The 25811-nt window shown below is 48.2% G+C and overlaps 2 protein-coding genes across 6 annotated transcripts in view; one reads left to right on the forward strand and one right to left on the reverse strand.

The window, feature by feature from the left end:
* The window catches only part of FBXO15 (F-box protein 15), a 47585-nt gene extending 42106 nt beyond the window's left edge, over positions 1-5479 (reverse strand). For all 5 annotated transcript variants that reach the window (XM_025997745.2, XM_072758116.1, XM_025997744.2 and 2 more), the window contains exon 1: positions 5199-5479. In XM_025997745.2, coding sequence (XP_025853530.2) covers positions 5199-5326 — 128 coding nt within the window. In that variant the 5' untranslated portion in view covers positions 5327-5479. The remainder of the gene's footprint in view (positions 1-5198) is intronic.
* A 312-nt stretch (positions 5480-5791) lies between these two features.
* On the forward strand, positions 5792-11826 carry TIMM21 (translocase of inner mitochondrial membrane 21). The gene is made up of 6 exons (XM_025997747.2): positions 5792-6551; positions 9063-9125; positions 9221-9318; positions 10933-11006; positions 11091-11196; positions 11341-11826. Exons 1-6 carry the CDS (start codon positions 6254-6256, stop codon positions 11434-11436), a joined length of 735 nt encoding a protein of 244 aa, XP_025853532.2. The 5' UTR covers positions 5792-6253; the 3' UTR covers positions 11437-11826.
* The last annotated feature ends 13985 nt before the right edge of the window (positions 11827-25811 follow it).

The raw sequence follows: 25811 nt of genomic DNA on the forward strand, positions 1-25811 counted from the left end.
AGGTAAAAACGCTGGCTGCCCATGCTTCTCCATTCCAGCTTCAGCAGAAGACAGTCAATGTGCCTTTTGTCTTACCTGACTCCTAGCCAGGGAGTCCCTGGGAATGCAAAGAAGCTGGACACAACCAGCGGTTTGCAATCTGTGTGTTCCAGAACAGGAAGTGGAGGGAGAGGGGCAGAAGAGGCCCTACTCTGGAAAGTTCTGTAACACTCCCACCCCTTATTTCAGAGCATTCCACCTATGCAGTAGATCTTTGTATTTCTGTTGAAAGTATTATTTAAGCAAAGATTTCCACAAGAGAAAATCTTCAACTCCACTGACCTGGCTCTAACACAGTAATAAGAAGTAAAATACAATTTCCTAATTGTATTAGTGTCCTAGGAATCTCTTAACAAACTGACTTAAACTAGGTAGCTAAGAACAACAGAAATGTATTGTCTCAGAGTCCTAGAGGCCACAAGTCCAAAGTCAAGGTGTTGGGACAGTCATGCTCCCTCCACAAAGTCTCTACGGAAGAACCCTTCCTTGTCTCTTCCAGTTTCTGGTGGTTGCTGACAATCCTTGCTTTTCCTTAGCTTGTGGCAACTAAGATGACTAACTCTTATCTCTGCCCCATCTTTGCCCAGCCATCTTCCCGGTGTGTGTCTTCATCTCTTCTTCTAAGGACATCAGTCACATTTGATTTAGGATCCACCCTAACCAAGTGTGACTTCATTGTAACTACATCTACAAACACCCTATTTTCAAATAAAATCATACCCTAAGCTTCTGAGTAGACGTGAATGGGGGGGAGGGCACCATTTAACACAACTGTTAAACAATATACATTTTTAAATGATTTAAGAGCACTCCTTATTTTAACTGGTTTACTTGTTGTAAATTCTATACCAACCTATATTACATACTCAAAGATCAAATATCTTTAGTTCATAGAGGTTTCTAACATATAAGTTTTAAGTAAAAGGCATTCCTATAACTCCTCCATCAAATCCACTGTCTGCCTGGATTTTCCATACAGTGACCCTTAGACCCCTGCCAGTATGAATGGTCATGCTAAGAACTCCCAGAGTCTGTATTACACATTGTATGAAGACTGAGGAAGGCTTCTTTAACCTAAATGAATACTGCTGGGATCACTCAAATATAAATTTGTTTAAAAGCATTAGTAAATTGACAACAGCTTTTTGCCATACATGTTTCCGCAATCAAAAATTGTCAAAAGAAATAAAATCTATTACCCTAAGTCCTTTCCACAGGAGTCGAAGAAAAGTAAATTAATACACTGTATCGATCAGTTTCAATCTAGCAAACTGGCAAAGACCACATAAAGAACATCTCATTCACTGCTGGGAGCATAAATTGGTATAAACAGTAAGGAAAGCCAAATCTGGTAGTGTTTATCAAGATCCTTAAAAGGCACATGTATTTTTTTTTAAGCCAGGAATCTCACTTGTACAAATATATCCCAAAGCAAGAAAATGAGCCCAAAAATGTTGCTGGAGAAAGTCCATCTCAGACTTGCCTACACTGACAAACTTCCAGAGTCGGTATAGGGATTGGTTCAACAGTGTGGCTACATACAGTGAACAATGCTCAGCCAATTAAAATGGACATTTTCAGCACAGAAAAAAGTGTCTGAGATAGAAACAAGCTCATTACGTCTTTGTGTCTGCATGGCTCATGCCTCCATCTCCTTCAGGTATTCATGCAAATGTCACTAACTCACTGACAATTCCTTTGGCCATGTTCTCTAAAACTCCAATCCATACTACCCACACACACTCTAGGCCCTCTCCTTATTTCTCTCCTCAGCACATATCACCATCCTTCACTACATACACATCTTATCTCCTCTGCTTGCTATCACTGGAATTATAAGCTCCACACTGGCAGGTCTTTTGCATGAGTTTTGTTCACCCACAACATGCCTGGCATAGAGAGGCAATTGATAAATACCTGCTAAATTAATAACCTATGAATTGAAAAAAATCAGGTTATATCAAGATATATCACATAATATTTTTTAATTTGTCCCTTACGAGAAGAAGTAAACACACACACAAAGAAAGAAGGTATGGAAAAAAGACCATATACATTTTTGTATGTATGCAAAAAGCTATGAGGTTTTTGGGTGGTGGCTGCAAAAAGCTATGAGGTTTTTGGGTGGCTGTTTTTAAATGGGGGCTGGAGAGCTGAAAGGACAGAACTCCATGTGTTTTCTATTATTTCTTAATATATTGAATATGGAATAAACTGTGGGATTTTTGTTGTTTTAATTTCAAAACTGAAAATCCCATACACAAGGTTTGGATTCACAGTTTGATAGCACAATCCTTTCTTTAGGCAGGTGCAGTGGAGTGCCAGCTGCTCTGAAATCTGGGGGGCACAGCCTGCAGAGAGCTCAAAAGTTCTTTGAAGTCTCTTACTTTATCTTAAAAATTAATACAGGGATCCCTGGGTGGCGCAGTGGTTTGGCGCCTGCCTTTGGCCCAGGGTGCAATCCTGGAGACCCAGGATCGAATCCCACGTCGGGCTCCCGGTGCATGGAGCCTGTTTCTCCCTCTACCTGTGTCTCTGTCTCTGTCTCTGTCTCTCTCTCTGTGACTATCATAAATAAATAAAAATTTTTAAAAATTAATACAAATGATGCACTTTACTGGATAATTTGTTGGTGGCTGTGCTAATATAACAAATGGATTATATTACCTACAGTTGAACTACTTAACATTTTTCCCCAAAGCCACTGCATTAATTTTACATCGCAGGAGAATGCCCCATGCATTACCTGCCCACTGGCACCTGTTTGAGAAATACAGCCTATCTGTTGCTGTTTTGCTTTTCCATAACTAAAATAGATTTCATATGTCCATATTTGACAAATCAAAGATTACCGAAGTTCTAACAAGGCAATCACAGGGATTCATTTGAGGTCCCAAGACAGAGGCCCAGAGCCCAAGAGACTCATCTCCTGACTGTCCTTCCAGAGCTCTTCTCACCGTATTATATTCTATATCCTATTAGTATGGTTTTCAGTATATTGAAAGTACATTTCCATTTCTCCATAAAATAAACCAACTGCATATTTTCAAGGGCCACACAATTAACAAATCAGTAAGTTGCATGCATGTCCTCATGTAGATTTATGGATCTACAAAATTAAGCGCATACTTAGCTGACATAATTAGTAAGATGACATTTTGTTTGAAAACAATGTTTTTGAGTAATACATTTTGCCTGATAGCCTTGAATATATTCAATATTTTTTAAGTTTACCTTAAAAAATTATCTTCTGAGCCTGATTTTTGATATATGATAAACCAAAGAAATTAAATCAAGTCGAAATTAAGCCAACCTAATATGCTGCCATTTTTCTCAGTTCATGATATTTACACATATTCACATCTTTCATTAAAAAGGGAACCATGGATTCCTTATTAAAATCTAATTTTTCTGTAGTGAAACAATAAAAATCACCACCCACTTAGACCATCTGCAATCATTTTTAGCGGCTTATTTTCCTTCCCATAAAGAATGCAGACCTCACCAAATCACAGGATGACAAGCAGGCTCCCTTACCAGGCACTCTAAATACGTCATCACCAGGATGTTCACTCAACTTACAAAGTAATAGAAGATTCATCACATAAAAATCATTCTGCTCCCCACTGACAGAGCTCTATATATAAAGACTAATTTTAGTGTTAGTGGCAAATTGATCTAAAGTTCAGACCTCAAATTTAAATGCTCCTACAGAAGTTTTGAAGGTATTGTCACCATTTTAGTTGTCACAAGTCCTGCGGTATATCCAGCACTGCAGCTACACTCAAGAACCAACTACTGCCATAATACAAAGGTGCAGAGCACCACTTCCAAAACCAGCATGACGGGGTTATGGACCCTTGGATGAACATGGGACGTAGTCCTGGAGATTCGGGAAAACAAAATTCAAGTTGTCGATTGTTAAATAACAATTGTTTTTTCTACATAAACACAGACATTTGGTTTATTAGAAGGCATGATACACATGAGTTCTTTGTATCTTACAAATCACAAGGACGTGCAAGCAAAGAGAATCATCAAGGTTGCAAACTGCTCTTCATACTGTCGCTACACTTGGCACACTAACCGAGATGATGGCTGTAAAGTTAGGGACCACTCACCATAAGGGACCATGACAGCACCTCTGACAAACTGGATCATTCACTCTGAAACCAACCAACCTTTGGAGTTAAGCTAAAGAGCCTTCTGGATTATAGCTGCAGCATCCTGCTTCTTGCCCCTTCCCCATCTCCTCCAAGTTGCCTTCTCTCACTTAACAAGAGGACCACCCTTCAGCCGCAAGGTGGCCAAGGAAGAGAGGCAGAAGGGGATCAGGGGCCTGAATACCAAGGAGTGGCTATCAATAAGCATCCCTTCAGGGTTTGCCTAGCAGACCTATGGGGCTTCTGGGTGGCTCAGTTACTAAGCAGTGGACTCCTGATTTCAGCTTCCACCATGATCTCAGGGTTGTGAGATGAAGTCTCACAGTGGAGCCTACTTAAGATTCTCTCTCTCCCTATTCCTCTGCCCTCCCCATCTCTCCCTCACTCTCCCCCCCCCCCCCAACTCCATGGAAGGAAGAAAAGAAAGAGTAAAAAGAAACCAAACGAAAGGCACTGGAGGCCTCGAAATCCGAAATTCAGAAAGCTCTGCCCCAGGAAAACAAACTCCCAGACCAACCCGCCCACCAGAATTATCTGCTTAGAGGTTCAGGAACCATGGGCGGGAGAGAAAATCGGTAACCTTTTGATGAGTAGATTCCAGAGCCTAATAAAAAGAATGAAAGGTGATTTCCGGCCCCAGAAGAGACAAGCTACTTTAGGGATGAGCTCTGAACGGGTGCCCCTGTGGCGACCCGCAGGTGCAGACCAGGGATGTGCACCTGCCCTCGCAGGTGGAGCGCTTCCCGCAGGAGGCGCTGCTCCAGGGCTCCCAGCTCCCCACGGCGCCTACAACTGAATGAAGGGAAGGAGGAAGCCTGTTCCCCGGGGGGAGCTAGGCTACTTGTATCAGGACTTGGGGTCTCCGCACGTTTCCAAGTTGAGGGGACGTCCTCCCGCGGTTCTCTGGACCTCTCCTGCACTAAGAACAGCCGAGAGTGAAATTAGAGGGGGAAAGGTGCCGGGTACCGCCCTGCCCCGCGGCCCCCCGACAGTCACCTGAACCCCGCGGGCCCGGGGGCCTCCCCGGCCAGCCCCGGGGCCGCGCCGACGCCGCCCGGCGGCCAATGCAGCGCCTGGAGGCCGCGCCAGTGCTGCAGCAGGAGTCGGCCGCGTCCCGTCGCCATGGAGACCCGGCGGGAGCGCCCAAGGCGGAGCGACGACGGAGGCAGGAGCGCGCCGCCCCACGCCACGCCCACTCGACGCCGGCGCGCGTGCGCAGGGGCGGGTCGGCCTCCGCCCCGCCCTTCCGCCGGCTCGAGGAGCGGTTCTGGAAACTTCCGGGCCCTGCTTCTTCCCACGCCCCGCGGCCTGATGTCGAGGTCGCCGCGTGCCAAGCGGGCCGCTGAGCTTCGGTCCCTGGTGGGGGCACTGCAGCAACCTCGTCTCTCCCCAGCTGCTGGCTTTGGGGAAGTTTGTGCTGCCTCCCGTCTGGTGGCCTTGGGAGGAAACTGAAACGCACAGGCTACATCATTTCCCCACAAGCAACAGCAGAGCCATAGTCACACTGGGAATTTCGCAGTTTACAGCCCTCTCAAAGGGCTGCAAGAACACCCAGTTCGTAATCGCTAATTTGATTGCCGCCCGTTGAGCGATCACCTCGCCCACCCTGGCGCCAAATAGGTGGAGCGCATGCGCAAGGAACTCTGGAAGGTGGCGGAAAGGCCACGCGCTGTCTGGCCGCCTTGCACTGTGGGAGATGTAGTCCTGATGCCTTTCCCGCTGTGGTAGCTCTGCGAGGAGTGAGGGCCTCGGACTACTGTTCCCAGGACTCCCCGAGGTTTCCCAGGTTACTTTGCAGAGGCATGGCGGGTAGTGTGTGAATGTCAATACGGCAGGTAATTAAATCACTTTAATTCTAGTAGAAAGAGCACAGAAGGGAAGAAGAGGTGGACACGGCTTCTTTCGGGAGCTAACTTTTTTGCCGAACAAGCCGTGCAGAATCACCGATGTGACTGTAGCGCTGAGTACACTCTGGCTGGGTGTGTACTGGGTAGTGAAGCACTGCGGTTCCCCGCTGGCACCTTTGTAAAGCGGAGCGGCTTTCTGTGATCATGATTTGTACTTTGTTACGAGCTGCGCGGTGTGCGGAGAAGCTGTGCAGGTCGTCAGGGAAGCCGTTGTTTCCGCCACACTTAGTGCTTAACAGAGCTTGCTGGAAGACCGCGTCGGGCTTGAGCTGGGGTCTGCGAGAGCCAAAGAAAGCGGTACGACCTCAGAGTATCCTTGGAGTCACCCGGAAAACCATCTGGACGCAGAGGCAGAGCCCCCAGAGGGCAGGAGACGACGGCAGCAAACAAGTGTCCGTGCACAGCCAGAGAGGGGAAACCGTCGTCTCAACGTCACAGAAAGGTACCGGGAGTGATCAGTCTATCGGCAAACGTGGCGAGAGCGAGCAGGGTCCCTTCGCACAAGTTCAGGGCTAAAGGTAGAAAAACGGCTCACACAAATTAAAAGGTAGGACCGTTCAACACAGTTCAGAGTTTGAGACTGTAGACCCACAGTTTTCTTCACAGACTTGAACTCGGATTTCAAAGTTGCTTTTTGGGTGACTTTGTTGAGTTGTGGCGAGAAAATGTTTCCCAGCTTTTATTACAACTTAACCGTTGTTGAGTACTTGATAGTAAGTTAGTAGACTTCACAGATGTGGTTTACCACAGTTGAGTTTCCTGTTCCCTCCCTCAAACATTAAAATTCTGTGTGTGAGGCACACTTCCCCAGTTTCACACAACGGATAATTAAAGCCACATCTTCTAATCTTAATTTCCTAGTACCCAGGTCAGTGCTCTTTAGAACAGCCGTTCACCAGTAGTTCTTGAGCTTCCATTTCCTCTGCGTACACTTGAGCAGATGCTAACGGGTGTGCCAGAGAGTTCCTGTATACAAACAGATGCACTTAATGAGGAGGAGGTAGGTACAGTGTGAAACAATGAAAACATGGTAGTTTGCTGCAAAGAGTACCAGAGAACACAAAATAGATACAGAGTAATTGGGTGGAATAAATAGAAGAAATACTATTGAGGCATAATCCTTGGGGACCTACTCAACGTAGGTCAGCCCAACACTGCTCTTGAATGACTGCCGCGCCCAGATGTTGAGTTAGACTCTTCACGCTACAGAATTAAAGGTGTTCAAAACCGTTTACCTCCAAGTGACACGGGAAGTGATAGAACATATGTAATACGGAAGGCACAAGTCTTTATGTCAGGGAAAGTCAGGTTTTCACAGATGAGATGATGAATTTAACATTTATTGTTTATTTCTTCATTTCACAGTAATTTGTGGAAAAATAAGTAAAAAGGAAGCAAAGAGTTCAGACACCTTGATTTTACCATGCAGAGATGACTTTTGTTAATATTTTGCTCTATGTCATTTCAGTGCATATACTTTTTTTTTTAGTGCATATATACTTTTTAACATTAACAAAAAAAACTGTATCCTAGCAATTGTTTTGTAATCTGTTGAATATGTAAAATACATGATCATTCATTCACAATAGCCTGAACAGGGCTGTGAGGGATGATTAAAAGTTCAGCATGAATGAACAACCTGTATGCAGAGGGCAGAGGCAGAGACTGTCAAACAGCGTGTGTCAGGTCGTCGCTCCAGCAACAGGGCTGCTTACGCTGCAGACGGGTCCTGCTGCAGAGTCCTGTCCTGATCTGGACCCCATTCAAAGGCGACGGCCTTCCTGGTGACTCAGCGAATGAGTGGGAGCAGTATTCTCAAATGTGGGATATGCTGCCCACAGCGTCCAAAGGAACCTATCACACACCACACTAGGGTATACAGGATGCAGTAGTTTCTTTTATTTGAGATGGAGCGCCTTAGCATGCCCCATGCAGTATACCCCTAAGGGTTTTGCTCATGTGATTGATGAGCTCTGGATCTGTTTTTTGGCCTCATCCCCCACATTTGGTGTACCTGTGTTTACCAAGCTTCCTGACACACATGCCACTTGTTACTTTGGGCTCTGACGAATATGATGGCATAAATAGAATGGACAAATGTGACGTCTTGCAAAATGTCCACAACAGCATTGTCCAAATAAAACTTTTCGCAGAGACAGAGATGTTCTATACATATGAGGTCTCTACATGTGGCTGTTCAGCACTTGAAATGTTGCTAGTGTGATTGAGGGACTGAGTATTTAAGTTAGCGTAACTTTAAAATAACACTCACATAGCCGTGTATGGTGTGTGGTTACTCTACAGGACAGCCAAAGTCCAGAAGGCTCAGGTCCCTAACAATCACATTGTAACACATACCTAACAAATCCTAAGTGAGACTACATAGATGTTGTTGTCATTTTGTGTTCGAACAAGCGCTACCTGTTGGTAGCAGGTGCTTCGTATTCTAAGTTCATCCGATTATCAGCTCTGTCTGGCCAAGCAGATTCCTGTTCTGAATTCCATTCTGCCAGTGGAGGCAGCCTGGTGGGAAGGTGACTGGAAGAGCTGAGGCCTATGCTGATCCCTTGGACTACAGTTAACAAAGCAAACACTTCATCTGTGAACAGAATGTGACCGGCACTGCCAAATCTGTAACATGTTTTCACGCCGAGGGCCTGGGGCACTTGTTTCAAGTGTTTTGTCATCTTAGAAAGTAAAGAAGTATTAAAGTTATACTACTAAATAAAATTAAAATACAAATTCCTTGGCCCAGAATTCTGCTGAGATTCTTTTGAAAACTTTCTTCAGGTGGTTCTGAATTGTGGGGAGGCTTGAGAGCAGCTGTTCCAGCATGCATGCAGACCTCCTCATAGGGTCCTGGGTCCACATCTCACCCTCCAGAAGTGCTGAAGCCATGAGCGTTCCTGCCCATCTGGCACACCTCTAACTCAGCGGTGTTTTCTTTTTACAGTGAAAGAAGCTGGAAGAGATTTTACCTACTTGATAGTGGTGCTTATTGGAATCACCGTCACAGGTTGATCACAGCAAGTATAATGTCTGTCCCTAAAATCTGTTTAAGCATTTGTCTTGCTCTTGATTTGCTTGATCTTCTTTTTCTATAATTCGCAGGTGGCTTGTTTTACACAATTTTCAAAGAACTTTTTTCTTCATCCAGTCCTAATAAGATCTATGGGAAAGCCTTAGAAAAATGCAGATCACACCCCGAGGTGAGTCTTCCAGATGCAGTCACACACACTGTGAAGATCCAGAGAAGATGCCAGGGTCGGAGGACAGAACTCACATATTGGTTCTGAGACTAGTGACGTTTATAGGATAATAAAGTCATAACGGTTGGATTGTGATTATGTTATTAGCTCTTTGTTCTGTACTTGCAATGCCTTAAGACCACCTAAAGGTCTGTGTAGCGATGTTTCCATTCTATTATACAAGAGAGTCACTTATCGTCATAGATGTTAAATGCTTAGATCTTCCCAGAGTTTTAAACTCGTGCGGTAAGTTTCTAGTCTTATAAAAAAGTTTAGTGACCCCATGATCATAATGGTAGTTCTTGACACTGAAGGCACATTATGCACCAGGCATTGCACTCAGCACATCCTCTTTCTTGGATCTCATGAAAGCCATTTGTGTTAAATACTACTGACTGTGCCATTTGCAGAAGGGGAGACTGACACTTTAGAGATTGGGTAACAACTGAGATTGCTGAGCTGTGAATGGTACAGCCAGGACCTGAGGCCAAGTTAGTGTGACTCCAAAGCTTATGCTCTGAAGCACGGCCTGCCCAGAGCATCCCCTGGGAGGAGGCTGACATATGGGAAAGCTGCCCATGTTCTGTTACGAGTCCTGTCCAGAAGGGGGGCTTTCCGTGATGCTTTCCAGTCACAGGTAGAAAGCCAGCGCAGCCATTGTAGTGCCAGAGTGGAAACTCTGAAATCTCAATCCCTCTATCTTGAAGGAAAACAGCAGACAACACCAAAAACCAGGCGGGTGGCTTCTCACCCAGACCCAGGAGTGCTACAGCACCCTATGAGGGGGAGGCATGAGGCTGCAGGTGCCCTCAGTAGGCGCAGGTCCCTGACCGCTTTCCCTGGGCTCCATGGTATTTGCATTTTAAATTCAGGAAGAACTGCATGTCCATGTCATTGTGAGTTTTCCCTTAGGAATCGGGTTCATACCTCTAGATCTGGCTTATTCTAAGCAGTTGATTGTTGCAGGTTCCACTGCCATCTGGAAGTGGTGCGCTCCCACGAAAGTTCTCATAAGTCAGAAGCGTAAAGCGAGGGCGCAGCCACCATTTCATGGAAGCAAGAAGCATTTGGATTTTGTTCAGTTAGCAGAAACAGGTATTAGCGTAGGTGCTTCTTAAAAGCAACGTGGTCAAGCCAACTTTTGGATAGCTGGAGAAACCTGTACTTGTTCTTCTATTTCACGGTCTCTAGTGACTCAGAAAGTTGTCTTATTATTGTAGCTTTGAGTATTAGACCCCATTAGATACACTAAAACACTAAAAACATTCAAATGTATATTTAAGCATTTGCCCCCATTGTTGTGCCCGGTCTTTGTGAGGGAAGTGGAGTCACCTGTCCTGAAGCTGTAGCTCACACCGCAGAATCACCTACCCCATTGTCTGCAGGAAATATATCCTTGTGTGAGGGTTTTCGCCTAGTTCTTTTTTTGGTCCATTTTCTCATCAGTGGAGTTGTCATTTTGAAAGGGTCCCAGGCTTAATGATTTGTTTTCTTTAAAAAAATCACTTGATTTGTCAGAACATATTTCCCTGGGAAGCTTGAAGGGTGGAGGCCTCACCGAGTCTGTCCCACCAGGTCATCAGCATCTTTGGGGAGCCCGTGAAGGGCTACGGGGAGGCGACACGCCGTGGACGGAGACAGCACGTCAGGTACCCATTCACATGTGTTCAGGAAGCTCGGGCGCTTGTTTAAGTGACAGAAGTTTAAGCCGCGCTCTTCCATTTTCTTGGCAGTTTTATTGAATATGTAAAGGATGGGCTGAAACACATGCGTGTGAAGTTCTACATCGAGGGCTCCGAGCCTGGGAAGCAAGGAACAGTGCATCTTGAAGTGAAGGAGGTATGGGGACCTTGTGGGACCTTGTGGACTTTGTGGGGATCATGTGGGAACTTTAGGGGGCCTTAGGAGGATCAAGGGCTCTGATGCAGCAGGTCATAAGCTCTGGGGACAGAAGTTACACCAAGAAATATGTTTATTTTTCAGAACCCAGAAAGTGGCGAATATGAATTTCGATACATATTTGTTGAACTTGAGCCCCACCCTAGAAGAACTATCATCATCGAAGACAATCGATCCTGAGCTGACTGCAGGACCCCAGCAAGCACGGTTTCCAAGCACACGTGGAGTGGTGCGGGCACACAGCTCTGCCCTTCCCCACTCTCCTCCCAAGGCTGTAGAATAAGATAGGAAAGAGTGTGTAGCACATAAAAGTGAATGTAACTGGGTAGTAGTTACATTTAGATACACGTACGTGGAGAATTTCTTACAGAGGGCAAATCATGAAAAAGAACATACTTTATGGTATCTCTGAATCGATCATGGGCAGTATTTCTGTTCTAGTTAATATCTTTCATGATAAGAAATCTGTGTTATTAAAAACTACACCATGTAAATAAGCAAAAAGTTCAATATTTTATGTTTCATGCTGTATAACTGTAAAATCTGTGAAATAAAGTCAGAAGTAACAGATGTCAGAAGCTGCTTGCTTCCACACACTTGGGAATCTGACTTGAACATGTGAGAACATTTGAGAACTGTAGGAAGTTCAAGTGACAAATGCAAATGTTAAATGTATGCTTCAGCACACCTGTAGAAAGGCTGTATACACCACAGTTTGTAGCACTGTAGTGTGTCTCGTACTTCCAGCTCTGCAAGTGGGAACACTGGCTGCAGTGGGAGAAGCCCACGCCCACTCATCGGGGGCCATTGGATCTTCAACCAGGGCAGAGGCCTGTATAGATACCACACCTCACATGTCTGACCTCACTGTCCAGCTGAACAAGCAGTAAGGTGCAAGCACCAACCACAAATTGGCATCACCGAGTGTCCCCACCCCCTGGAGAACACAAGTCCCTCCTCACTGCTGAAGGAACGTGGAGACAGCCTGGTGCCAGTATTTGTGGGACAGGACCACCATCCCAAGTATCTACGGGCGATCTGGAGAAAACTGATCCTAACTTCCAAGAGTGCAGTCATGTGACTGTAAAGTGCCTGTGCACTAGAAATGTCCTTTTCTGTGGGGCCCGGGAGTGCTGCGGTGGGGCGGGGGGTGGGGGGTACTATATCACATGACAAGAGGGTTAAGGTTCTCCAGTAGCAACGGAGAACATGAGAAACTGAGCAGGAGCAGAAGCTACTGTGTCTATGGTAACAGAAAAGGACTGGTGGGCAGCCCCAGTGGCTCAGTGGTTTAGCGCCGCCTTCAGCCCAGGGCCTGATTCTGGAGACCCGGGATTGAGTCACAGGTCAGTCTCCCTGCATGGAGCCTGCTTCTCCCTCTGCCTGTGTCTCTGCCCCTCTCTCTCTCTCTCTCTCTCTCTCTCTCTCCTCTCTCCCTCTCGTGAGTAAATAAATAAAACCTTAAAAAAAAAAAAAGGACTGGTAGCTGCAGGAGGGACGAGAGCCAGGGAGGAGGCCAGCATGAAGGCCATTAGGACAGTTCAGACACTGATGAAGCGAGAGAAGGTGTACCGTGGAAGCATGTTTAGGGGGTAGAGGCCAAGTGGGTGCAGAGGGAATAGCCCAGGAGAGCCCTCGGGTCCACCTGGAGTGAGCATAGTAACTAGGAGAGGGAGTGGAGATGCTAAGTTGAGCATCTAGGTAAACGAGCCCCCGAGTCAGCCACGTGGTGGGTCTAGGAGCAACCGGACAGTCGAGTCTGGTGCTCAGGACACTACGTGGCCTAGAGAAGGAGCTCAGAAAGCCCCACACGGAGGAAGCAGCTGAGGCTGACAGAGGTGAGCTATCCAGTGGAGCACGCACGGGCACGGGCGGCGCGGGGAGGGCACGTCACCTGCCCCCCTCCCCAATTCTCTATAGTGGTTCACAGACACTAAGTAAAGTATCAGTGTGTTTGCACTTTGAACTGGTTTTGTCTTTTTTCTAGGATTCCTAAATATGAAAGAAATCTGGAGACATGCAAAAGAAAAGGAGGCAAGAGAGGAGATGCTGAAATGCAGGGAAGAAAAGGAACAAGGACAGAGCCAGGTTCCAGGGGACTGGATTCAGGGCAGAACCCAGGGAGGCAGGGGGGAGGGGCACAAGGGCAGAGAAGTCTGCAGGGGGAGGGGGAGGGGACAAGTTCAGAGTCGTCCCCAGCTGCTTCGCCTGAGTGTGTCATGAGCCAAGAAGACGCTCCGAGTGGGGTTAGGTGTGGGATAGTCTCCGAAGGACAAGAGGGGAGACGGGGGAGTGGTGGCCAGGGTGATAGCAGGCCCAGAAAGTGGCACGGCTGTGTGACCGCTGTCACAGGGACAGAACAGATGAGGCAGGTGGTTGGGTTCAGGTGAGTGAGGCCCCTGTGCCGCAGGAAGAGGGGGCTTGTGTCCCTGGAGACCACGCGCCCTCACAGAGGGCCCTGCCGCCCAGATGGCCGTGCTCACTGGAGGGGAGGGGACAGACAGTCGCAGACCGGGACACACCTACCCATGCGGAGGTCGGTCACAGGCTCCAACAATGGCGCTGGGCGTCAGGTACCAGGTGGGGAGGAAGGGAGTGGAATCTGCCCCACAACACACAAGTGTCTGTCCCACATAGATTAACACCTTACAACTTCGGTCATCCTGTGACCTTTGTGGGAAGGATCTTGTAAGACACAGAATGAGAAATCATGAAGAAAAAGATTGGTCTTAAGATTAGGAACTTCAGGGGACGCCAGAGTGGCTCAGCGACTGAGCATCTGCCTTCGGTTCAGGGAGTGATCCTGGGGTCCAGGATCGAGTCCCACATTGGGCGCCCTGCATGGAGCCTGCTTCTCCCTCTGCCTGTGTCTCTGCCTCTCCCTCTCTACGTCTCTCATGGATAAATAAATAAATAAATTTTTTTAAAGATTACAGAGGGGCACCTGGGGGGCTCAGTCAGTTGAGCGTCTGACTCGATTTTGGCTCAGGTCATGATCTCAGGGTCCCAGGATTGAGCCACAGGCAGGGTTCGCACTCGGCGTGGAGTCTGCTTGTTCCTCTCCCTCTGTTCCTCCCCCCACTCAAACTCTCTCCACCTCTAAAATAAGTATATAATATCTTGAAAAAAAAAACTTAGAAAAAAATTAAGCCACTAATGAGAACACTTTACAGCACCTATAGCAAAGGAAGGATTACTTGCAAAGAGCTTGGAGACAACCAGTGAGCTAGAAGCAGCAACTCAGGGCGAAAGTGGGCATGTTAACATCCCAGAACAGTTAACAGTAAAGGGAGGGCACATGGAGCTGAGGAGCTTCTGAGAAAACCCTCAGCCTCACTGAAATCAGGAACGTGCAGCGTGGGCTCCTCGTTTCCATCTGCCAGACGGGTGAACGCTTTGAAATCAGTAAAGAAGTGAATGGTCTTAGAACATAAACACAGGTTTTTGTCCCCAGCTGACTTAAAGTCAATAAAACATTCTGTTTAAATGTTAAGAAAGAAAAAAACGAAGAAAAGAGAATGGACAGGGAGCCCTTACCCACTGCTTAAAGGTTTGGGGGGGGAGCCAGTGGCACTTGCTGGACAGCGCACTGGACACTGCTCAAAAAAGTTGAAAATAAATGCACGACGTCCCCAACCAGGATTTCCTCCCATCAGGTGCCTAGGACGCCTCACGCGCACAGGCCCCGAACCCAGAGCAAGATATGCGAGAGCCAAACACTGTCAAGTTTGGACCAGAGCCTGGAGGAGGACACTGTGATCCACAACTTCAGTCACCATGTGTTATGTCCAAATGTTTGTACCCCCCCCCCAAATTCATATGCTGAAGCCCTAACCCCCAAAGGTGATGATGTTGGGCCCTGGGGCCTTTGGGAGGCCACTGGGCTGTAAGGGTGTGGGCCCCACGCATGGGGTTAGTGTTCTTGTTTTAAGATTTTGAGACAGAGGGATCCCTGGGTGGCGCAGCGGTTTGGCGCCTGCCTTTGGCCCAGGGCGCGATCCTGGAGACCCGGGATCGAATCCCACATCAGGCTCCCGGTGCATGGAGCCTGCTTCTCCCTCCGCCTGTGTCTCTGCCTCTCTCTCTCTCTCTCTCTCTCTGTGACTATCATAAATAAATTTAAAAAAAAAAAAATAAGATTTTGAGACAGAGACAGAGAAAGTGCAGAAGCAGCGGCGAGGGGCAGTAGGAGAGGGAGACAGACTCCCCGCTGAGCAGGGGCTCAACCCAGGCCCCGGGGACCATGAGCTGAGCCGCAGGCAGACGCTTCACCGACAGGGCCTCTGGCCCTGAGGACACCGCGAGGAGGACGCATCTCAGGCCCGGTGCCGACGGGCTGGTCACCTGCCACCACGCTCCACAAATTTACACGGATGAAGCCTAATTAAGCACAGGGTGCCCCGGTGTCACAGACCCCCCAGCCCAGCACTGCCCTGGGGATTATTCCCCGTCTTCGAGGACTTGATTCAGGGTGGACACCGAGTGCCCCACCTGCCACGTGGGTCCTGCGGCCTGGTCTCGGCCATGGACCCGCTCACCCTGTCAGTGTCTCCGGGCCGCAGGCACCAAACCCCACTTTCCCATTCTTCTCCGCTCTCACACCTCTGCTTGTGTCTCTCGTCCTCTCTGTAGCCTGAACTGTAGCCCTGTTACGAGTTTGGCTACTTACCTGTTCTTCCTCATTTTTTTTTAAAGACTGGTGTGTATTTGTGCGAGGGTGTGCGAGCAGACACCGCGCTGAGCCCCACGCGGAGCTCGAGCCCACAACCTGAGCCCCAACCAAGACTCAGCTGCTTAACCTGCTGAGCCCCCCAGGTGCCCGGTCTCTGTAGGATTTATCCACGTCCTACCCTGTCCCCACAGCCCCCTCGCCTGGCAGATGCTCAGAGCTGCTGTAGCTGGGAGGTCGGAATCCTCCCCTCAACCTCGGTTTGTGCTCCTAGTACCCCCTCCCTCGAAACCAGCCCCCCGAGTCTCCCCTTGACCTCCATCTGTGCCCCTAGGTCCCCCTACCTCTAAACCAGCCCTGAGTCTCCCCTCGACCTCTGTCTGTGCCCCTAGGTCCCCCTCCCTCTAAACCAGCCCCCCAAGTCTCCCCTCGACCTCTGTCTGCACCCCTAGGTCCCCCTCCCTCTAAACCAACCCCAAGTCTCCCCTCGACCTCCATCTGTACCCCTACATCCCCCTTCCTCTAAACCAGCCCCCCGACTCACCCCTCGACCTCCGTCTGTGCCCCTAGGTCCTCCTCCCTCTAAACCAATCCCCCCCCACTGATCTCTGCAGCTCCCCACAGAGGTCCTTCCCCAGGTCGCCCCCGCCCTGCTCCACCCCCCCTCCAGCGGCTCACCTCCTCATACCCTGACATCCAAAAGCTTTGCTAACAGGTGGTTTAGGACCTGCGTTATGTCTTCCTAGTAAATATTCTCAGCTACTTCGAATTTTCATAATGCTTCCCAGTGGGCCCTGGGCTCATTCCTTTCTCACCCAAGCAGCCCCAGAAGCTATGCTTTTATGGGCAAGAGGTCTCCTTCCCCCGGTGACATTTCCAAAACCATCTCCTGACCGTAAGGTTCCACCCAAGAAGCAGGTCACGGGCCTATCCTATGGCCCTGGCCCTTATGGGGCAGAAAAGCCAAGTCCCCCCCAGCCCAGGCCACAAGGTCGCGTGGCCGAGAGCTCCTCCTGGGGCACTGCCTGCTGTGAGCCTCTCGCCACAGGGGCTGAGCAGGCCCCCCACCACCACCACCAACGGGGAGCATGGGGCCTTGTTAGTCCCGGGAGCGGAAACAGGGTGCCTCACTCACCCCGCCCGCGCTCCTGGGTCCCCCTGTGCCGAGCAAGGAGAGGGGCTGCTACCACCAGGGGCTTGGAACCACCCGCGGTGAGTCCCAGACCCCGGTTCACCTCCTGCTGCCCCCCCGGCCCTCGTCCTGTGCAGACGCCACATGCAGACGGAACCCCCTGGAAATGGGTGGGTGACACGCAGAGGGAGATCCGCCTAGGAAATAACGCTTTCCTTCCTGCTCCATGGGCTGGCATGAAGCTGGTCAATGCTGGGCTCCCTGCCTGCAAGACGTCATGACGAAACGTCCAGAGCAGGGCCACCTGGGGGCTCAGTGGTTGAGCGTCTGCCTTCGACTCAGGTCATGATCCCAGGGTCCTGGGATCGAGTCCTGCATGGGGTTCCCCGCGGGGAGCCTGTTTCTCCCTCTGCTTGTGTCTCTGCCTCTCTCTGTGTCTCTCATGAATAAATAAAATCTTTTAAAAAGAAAAAAAAAAAAAAAGTCCAGAGCAGGAGCATGAAGCCCAGGGCCGCAGTGCTCCCTCCCATGGAGACCCTGGCTGAACTCAATAACCCACAGCCTCAAGAGCTTCATCTTAATCACATCTTTTGCCCTATAGGGTGACATTCACGGGTTCTGGGGATTAGAACGTGGACCTATCTTTTGGGACCCACTCACCATTCTGGAGGCCACCAAATGCATGGACTGGAGCCACCTGCTTTGTGTGACCTTGGAACCAGCAGTCTGAAGCCTGGATGTTTCAACATTGTTTCATGCCAAGGTTCATGCCCCTTGGTCTCTCCACAGCTCAGCCTCCTCATCTCTCCAGTGAGGACAATACAACTGCCTTTGGTTGTTGTAAGGATTCTGTGAGGCCGTGAGGAAGGTGCTCCCACCCAGGGCAGCTACCAGTGTGTGTCTCGTCTTCCCTTCAGACTGCAGTTAGAGAAGGCATCGCTTCCGTTTTTGGACCTCCAGTTTGAGGGTTATTTGACAATAGTAGGTCCTCCCAAAATGTTTGTGAAAACCAAGCCTTAGAAACATCCATCATTCTAATGCAGCACATGACTTGGAAGGCAACTGAAAAGCTGCAAAATTCCTGGTAAGCCAAATCTAAGGAACAGAAAGCCACGAAATCTGTGGATGCGGTCCCCAAATGTTCACGAGCCACCCTGCATCAGTAAAATACAATAACAACCAAAATAACATCAAATTGATGCCTCTAGAAGGTGGATATACCCCCAGGAGTGGGGTTGGCGGAAGGAAAACACACTGCTCATTGGGGTAGATATATATTTAAGGCAGCAAAAAATGGTTTATGGAAAAACCAACTTGTGAGACCACTTGCTTCACAATATGACAGAACGAAAATGCAAAGAAAAGTAATGTTCTGATCAAATAGTTACGAGAATCACAGTAAGTGGCTGCATTCACATCTGTTGATTTGACCAAAGAGAGTTCCATTCTTTTATAAAAGACTATTTTCGTGGTAAAACATTTCTTTGACTGCAGTGCCAATGCTGTGACCATTTACTTAAAAATTCCTGCAGAAGCAGCTCAAAAGAACCACTTGTGTTCATCAGATGTGGTGGATGTGCTGCAATTAATCTGTTGACTGTCCAGAGCGGCAGCCTGACCCCACCCGGCCTTTCACTGCATGGCCCTGATGCCACAGTTGCTTCTGTGTAGCTCGCAGGGAAGGTTCTCTCTCCCCGAATTTCCCTGACACCCAGATGCCTTGCTGGGGGCACCGTGTCCCCTTTTCCACCAAATATCCTATTTCCAGATCCCCCACCCAACCTAGAAAACTATTAGTCCACTCTTCTCTGGTTTATAATCATAATACTAAGATCTCTGATAAATTATAAAACGCCTCCCCTTCTTCTTCTTTTTCCATCCTCTCCCCTTATTCCCAGAATCTGTGATGAGCTTTTATTAAAAACAGTTAACGGAAATGTGAATGAATGAAACAATGTTTAACATGGATGGTTTCTATTTATTGATATCTGAGGGATTAAAAAGGTAAAAAAAAAAAAAAAAAAAAGTTAGGTTGCCTGGGTGGCCCAGTTGGTTAAACTTCTGACTCTTAGTTTCAGCTCAGGACATGGTGTCAGGGTCCTGGGATCAAACCCCATATCAGGCTCCAAGGTCAGTACGGAGTTGGCTTAAGACTCTCCTTCTCTCTCTCCCCTCTCACTTGTGCTCTCTCTCTCCCAGATAAATAAATAAAATCTTTTTAAAAAAAATTTTTTTTAAAAACCATGAAGTTGACAAGGTCAAATTCATCAAATGGAGAACCCAGACTTCATCCCTGGCCCTGGGTATCCAGCCCTGTGCTGACTGCACCCTGACTGTTATTTGGCATGAGCTGTGCCATCAAGTCACGGGAGGGGGGCGGCATGATGAGCGAAGAGCAGGACCATAATGATGTTTGTCTGATGCTAATGATGCTCTAGCCCCAAGAGGGGTCTCCCTTATGGGAACTCATTGTTCATGTTCACTTACTGTTCCTGCCACACGGGAATGCAGCAGTGGGAACATTCATTTATTTAGGCAAAATTGTCAGTATTGTTTTGGAGATAAGTAACTGCTATCAACAAGTAAATGCTGGGGGAGGCACAGGGCTTTCTGTCGGGAGAGGAGACTCTAAAGGAGTATATTGATTTCTCGATGAACCAAACAGGACCCCTTGTCTTTGGCACAGATGATGAAAGTCAACTGTTTTTCTTGGAAGCTGCCGGCTGCTGTTGTGACAGACCACCAGGAAATGCTGTTATTTTTCCTCAGCAACAGTTGGGATAAAAATGATAAGTGTAATTAAGCTAGATGTCACAGTCATTGATATAAGTTTGTGTTCAGCCTATAGATATATGAAATGGACATAAATATGTAAAAATGATGTATGCCATTTCAATAGTTTCAAATAATATACAGATTGTAACAGGCTCATTATTTTTCATTTCAAAGTATTGTTAATGTGTTCAGTTTTGTCCTTAGCAAATGCAACTGCATCATCATTTGTGTTATTAATACTGACTTACTTTATCGCAATTTACTTAATCCAGGAATGCCGGTGTGTTTGCTAAGGACTTGTGTTCGCTAAGGACTTGTGTTTGCTAAGGACTTGTTTCTCATTAACTGGGCCACCTGGAGGCTGCGATTTTCAGCGCTCACGTCAGGGGATAACATGGGGGCATCTGACCAAGGGAGCAAGTGCAGCGCCTGGCTCGATTGCAACCGTCTTTGAAGCATTCTTGATTTGGTTCCTGTGGTGGCAATCCTGGGGACGCTTCTGAAGTGGGCTGCAGGGTTCTTCCCATACAAAGGGCACCTCCAGATTTATTGAGTCTCAGCTAGAGTCAGGATTCCAGTGTGCACGGAGCTCTGAAAAATAAACAGGAGCCAAATACCTCATTATCCGTGTGACTTCAAACAGCAGCTCAGGCCCCAAGGAAATAGCAGGACACGATTGCTCTCGTTTAAAATCCATCAAGCCACAGGTCCCCCGGTTTCTCCTGCTGTATCCCCTTCTCTCCAACACCACCTCTGACTTTCCATCTCTTTCATCTCCTACCTCCTCCGCCTCCTCCTCGTCTTCTCCCTATTCTCTCCTTAACAGACTATACTAGAGACTTATGTCTAGCCACCTTCCCTCTTGACAAACATTTACGTCCCTTCTTGTTGATTTACATCAGGCAAGATCAATGTTGTGGGTCTCACTGGATCGGGAGAGGTAAAGATGCATCTCACCAGTGGGAAGTAGCACAGAATTAGAAACAAGCCACTTCATGAAGTCACCTAAGCGATCCGGAGCATCCCATGGATCCTCTGATGCCAACACCAAGATCCCATCTCATTCTCAGACCAGTTCCTTAAATGTTTATTGTCCATGTGCCGTGAATAGGACCAGGGACTTGATCCACTTTGCTTAAGAGAAGCAGTGCAGCTTTACCATCCAGCATCTCGGGGCTGGGATTGGGGAAGGCTTCACACTGCGTCCATCGGCCAGGGCCTGGGGAAGAAATGAAGTGACGGGGAGCCATGGGTGGGCCAGACCACAAGCTCAGTGGAGGGAAGCGCTGCAGGTGGGGGAGGAACGTCTGCCCAGCCAGCACCCTGCTGCACCTGCTGAGATGGTCAGAGTCTGCACCAAGGAGCGCCTGGTGATGGTCTCAGTCACCGCCTTGTGTCAGCCCTTCTGGGGCCGCCTCTCCGCCCAGCTCCTCCCTCCTTCCTACCCTGCCTTCCACCCCCCATCCTCCTGTTCTCTCCACACCTGCTGCTGGTTCTAATCTCAGGCTGTCCTGTCCTTTCTCCGCTCGGCTTTGTCCCCGCAAGGCTGCTCTCCCAGGCACAACCGCCACCCCCATCATCCTGCCCAACTCACCCCTACCCGGAAACCTGCTGCCCCACTTGCATTCCCTCAGAAGCCCCCACCTTGGCCCATAACAGCCTGGGGATGGAGCTTGGGTAAAAGCTGGGAGGGCTGCCCATGAGGAAAAGTATTTGCTCCTTGACTGAGGACCCTGGACCCTCTTCTCCAAGTAAAGGGTAGCCATTCAAAACTTTTAAGAAAGAGATTGGTGTTGAAGAAGACTATTCTGGAAGCCAAGAGAAGAGTGGATTAAAGAGGCAAAACATTAAAAGGAGGGAGGCTCTTGCTCAGAGACTGTACAGTCATCATGAGAGGTGATGAAAGTGGGGATATTGAGGCAGAAAAAGACCGGGGATACCAGGAAGCAGAATTCGTGAGTCTGGAGCATTCATAGGACAAAGATTAACAAAAGATGGCCATGTGGTAATATTTCTCAAAATTCACTTCCATGGATTTTAGCAGATTTTCTATCTTATTTGAAAAGAGGAGTTTATGGTTAACTTATTTTGAAAAATGCTGAATGATAATTTAACTTTGCTGCGGGACTTGTAAGGGCATTTATGTGGCAATTTATAATGGTAGCATCTAAGGGAAAGTTAGAATGAAGGCAAATGTATTCGACAACAGAACCTCCCCCAACAGACACACACACACACACCACATGGACACGTGGAATATGCACATGTGTACAGCTCAAGGAACACAGCCTTGAAGTGTCTAACCTTACATCTGAGGAGGAGGATGGTATCAAAGTGGATGTAAATGTTGGAACACAGGGATAAAAGGTTGGGGAAGTAAAATTAGAAGTTCAGTTTTAGAATCTGAAATGCCACTGATACACAGTCGCCCAGCATTCAGCCACAAATTCAGACCTTGGGAGAAAGGTCGGGGATGCAGACACAGCTCTGGGACTTGTCCACATTGAGATGATTCTTTAAGGATGGAAGCTGAGAAACCCAGAGGGGGAGGTGAGACTGAACAGAGAAAAGAATAAAAATACCTGAAGACACAATGGCCAAAAACAATTCTGCATTTCATGAAAAGCAACAGCCCGCAAATCCAAGAAGCTCGAGGAGAGACAAAAGACCAAGAACACAACACATGGGGTGGAGGGCACCTGGGTGGCTCAGTAGGTTGAGTGTCTGACTCTTGGTTTCAGCTCAGGTCATGACCTGGGGTCCTAGGATCGAGCCCCGGTCTGGCTCCACTCTCAGTGGGGAGTCTGCTGGAGATTCTCTCTCTCTTTTTCCTCCTGCCCCTCCCCTGCTCTCTCTCTCTCTCTCTCTCCTCTTTCCTCTCTCTCTTTAAAATAAATAAGTAAAATCTTGGGGGGAGAAAAACTACACGTAGGTATGTCGGGCTCGAATTAATGGAAACCAAGTAAAGGGAACCATTTAGAAGAGTCAGGGGAACGAAGACAGGTTACATGAGGGGAACAGAGACACAATCTCACTGCTAGAGGTGATAGCGCGGGGGTAACTCTAGGGGCTGAGAGAACTGGCCCCAAGGGGATTCAGAACATTCTGGGGTAACCATTGTGCAGATATAGGCAACTGCAAATCTCAGGCGTTCTTACCAATTGCACACTCTGTATGTCAATAATACCTCTGTTCAAAGGGGTAAGCAGGGGGAGAAAGGGCAGGAAGGAGCAGGTAAGCAGTGTGGCCAGAGCCGGGAGGACCCAGCACTGGGCCGTTTCCAAGGCCAGCTGCTGGAGGGCTCTGGTGAACGTCCAACAGGAACCTGCGTCTCCACCTGCAGCGGCCGGGCAGCCAGAGGCTGGCACCTTACTGCACATCACAGTCATGGGAGGGCACGCCCGGGTCCATGCCAGGCCACCTGACTCAGCATCTGCATCTGCAGTGTGGCCTGGGCATCCCCGACGTTAGGTGCTCCGAGGGCTTAGTGTGCAATAGGGCTCGAGCACCTCAGAGCCAGACCAATGACTCCTATGGTTTTTCCACAAATCACCTACTCATCAGAATAGCTTTAGAGCTTTTTGAAACTGGATGGCTTTCAGGGGGCCTGGGGTGGGCCCTACCTGACTCCTGCGGCCGCTGAAACAAATGATCACAACTTGGCTTGCGGCTATGGACACCGAGACCTGCAACATGACATCCAGGCTGGGCAGGGCCGTGCCTCTCGGAGGCTCCAGCGGGAAAATCCTACCTTGTCTCTTTCTACCTGTGACAGTGGTGCTCGTCCTCAGTGGTGCAAGTCCCCGGTGGTGCACGTCCTTGGCTTCTGCATGCAGCAGTCCTGTCTCTACCTCCCTTGTCATGCGGCCTCCTCCCTGGGTGCCTGTCCCCTTCTCTTCTCTTAGAAGAACACTGTCACTGGATTTAGAGCCCATCTGTATCATCTAGGAGGCCCCATCTCAAGATCCTTAACTTAATCACATTTGCAAGAGCCTTCCCAAATAAAGTCACAATCACATGGTCCATATATTAGAACACTGGCATCTTTTTTGAGGGGTCATCATTTAATCGGCTAGGGGACCCAAGAATCTCATTTGTAATGGGTTCCCTAGGTAATATGGGTGAATTAGAAACAGTTGGCCAAGAGCACGCCACCCCTGGCTCTCAGAGCTTAGCCAGCTCTATGTTTCTTTGGGTTTCTGTGTTGGTTTTGTCTCTCAAATTGGGCATCTTCCTACTGGGGTAGGACTCAAGCTGGGACTGCATAAATACCCATGGTGAGATGCGCATCTCTGAGAGATGAGGACCAGGGTCACATTTAAGCAGCTCTTTCCCAAGAACTGGGACATGGGGGTCCTACTCCCTGCGGAGCATGCTGCACGGGTCTCTGCTCCCATCTGTTCACACGACATCTGCGGTAATTTAATAAAAACCAGCATGCAGAAGGTAACTCCGTTTAAGAAGGACATTTAACCTGCCACAGAGGTAAATTACTTCACCTGGTGAGAGCAATACAAGTTGCCATGAACGCAGCTTCCATGGGGCCCCTGGCGCCCCCAGGAAGAAGTAGCACACTGTGGGCCAGGAGAGGTTTCCAGAACCTCTTTTCCACCAGCTGAGCCTTGCTGTGCCCCAGGCACTGAAAAAGCCACTCAGAGCCAAGTGTCAAAAAGTGATAGTGTGTAATGAACTATATAACTCACAAGTTAACACCCCCCCCCAAAAGAAATTTTTACTTTAATAGAGGTGCATCTTTTCTCTCCCGAAAAACCACACTGATTCCACTCCACAGTGACAGTGCCTGTAGCATGACAAGGTGACAGAGGGAGCCTTGGTCAGAAATAACCAGAGGGATTCAACAGCAGATGACAGCCCCCATCACCCATCTGCTCAAGGTTAAAACCGCGGTGGAATTTTTGAGTTCAGAAAAAAACAGTTCAGGCCTTTGTCCACCTTAATGCCTTTTACAGATGTAACCCTGAAGTCCTCGTGGCCTGGCTGCCGGAGGGAAGTCACGGGTGTGATTTCTCTGCTTACCTGTAATGGACTTTAAAAACACCCTTGGCTCTTTATGGAAACTGCAACAGTATGAAGTTGCATAGAAACTAACAGCACGTTACAATTCATAGGAGACCAGCCTTTGGATTTGAGCATATTTGCAGAATGAGGAGGAAGATTGACTAGTTTAATGTGCATAAAGGCTTTAGCTTAATTAGATTCTGTCTTTTGGTCAAAATAATTTACATAGCAGAAAGGAAATAAGTTCTTAGCTCTGAAGCATTTTTAATATGCCACTCAGAGTCCTTGTTTGAGATTATATTGAACGGAATAATTTGAAGAAGTGCTGAATCCGTTTCGTATGCCTGCTTTAAAGCCTTGTCGTAGGGTTCAAGTATGTTCCAAAACTTACAGCCTGAATGGGAGGTATGGTTTTTTATGCCATGAAATCCTTCTGTACACACAGCACTCTGCATATAACATCCCTCCTGCCATCATTCTCTTCCATGACTCTTGTGCGTGATGATTTAAGTCATAGCAGTCCTGTTTTCCTGCCCTATGATTGCGTGTGTGCGCGAGGACAGGAGCTCCCATCCAGGAGCACAAGGCGTGAGGCACAGGGCCCCGGTCTCACACGCCCACTCAGGGTGCGGAATGAGGAGCACGGGGCCCTCCAGGTGACAGGACACAGAAAACCGCTCCTCTGTGTGGTTTTCCTTCTACACACAGCTGCAGGAACATTGTAGAAATCAAGTATCAGACAACCTACACTCCCACTTGTTAGGGAAAGAAGTCTTCTGAGAAATCCTGACAGCACTGTAAAAATCAAGATATTGTTAAACTATGATTCGGACACTAGTAAATTAATTACGGTCAAGTAGTTAGGGGTATGGGCTTTAGAGCTAGCCAGACACAGGAATGAAATCTTTGTCCCGTCACTCACTTGGCTGAGCATCATGGGTGATGTCACTTAATCTCTCT

This window comes from Vulpes vulpes, chromosome 5, assembly GCF_048418805.1.
Source record: "Vulpes vulpes isolate BD-2025 chromosome 5, VulVul3, whole genome shotgun sequence".
Lineage (NCBI taxonomy): Eukaryota > Metazoa > Chordata > Mammalia > Carnivora > Canidae > Vulpes > Vulpes vulpes.

What these genes read in the sequence shown, in the direction of transcription:
- TIMM21 (XM_025997747.2), top strand. Translation starts at nt 6,254, where the DNA reads ATGATTTGTACTTTGTTACGAGCTGCGCGGTGTGCGGAGAAGCTGTGC. An exon ending in CGTCTCAACGTCACAGAAAG is followed by an intron (nt 6,552 to 9,062) that starts GTACCGGGAGTG and finishes TTCTTTTTACAG; the next exon opens with TGAAAGAAGCTGGAAGAGAT. An exon ending in AATGCAGATCACACCCCGAG is followed by an intron (nt 9,319 to 10,932) that starts GTGAGTCTTCCA and finishes CTGTCCCACCAG; the next exon opens with GTCATCAGCATCTTTGGGGA.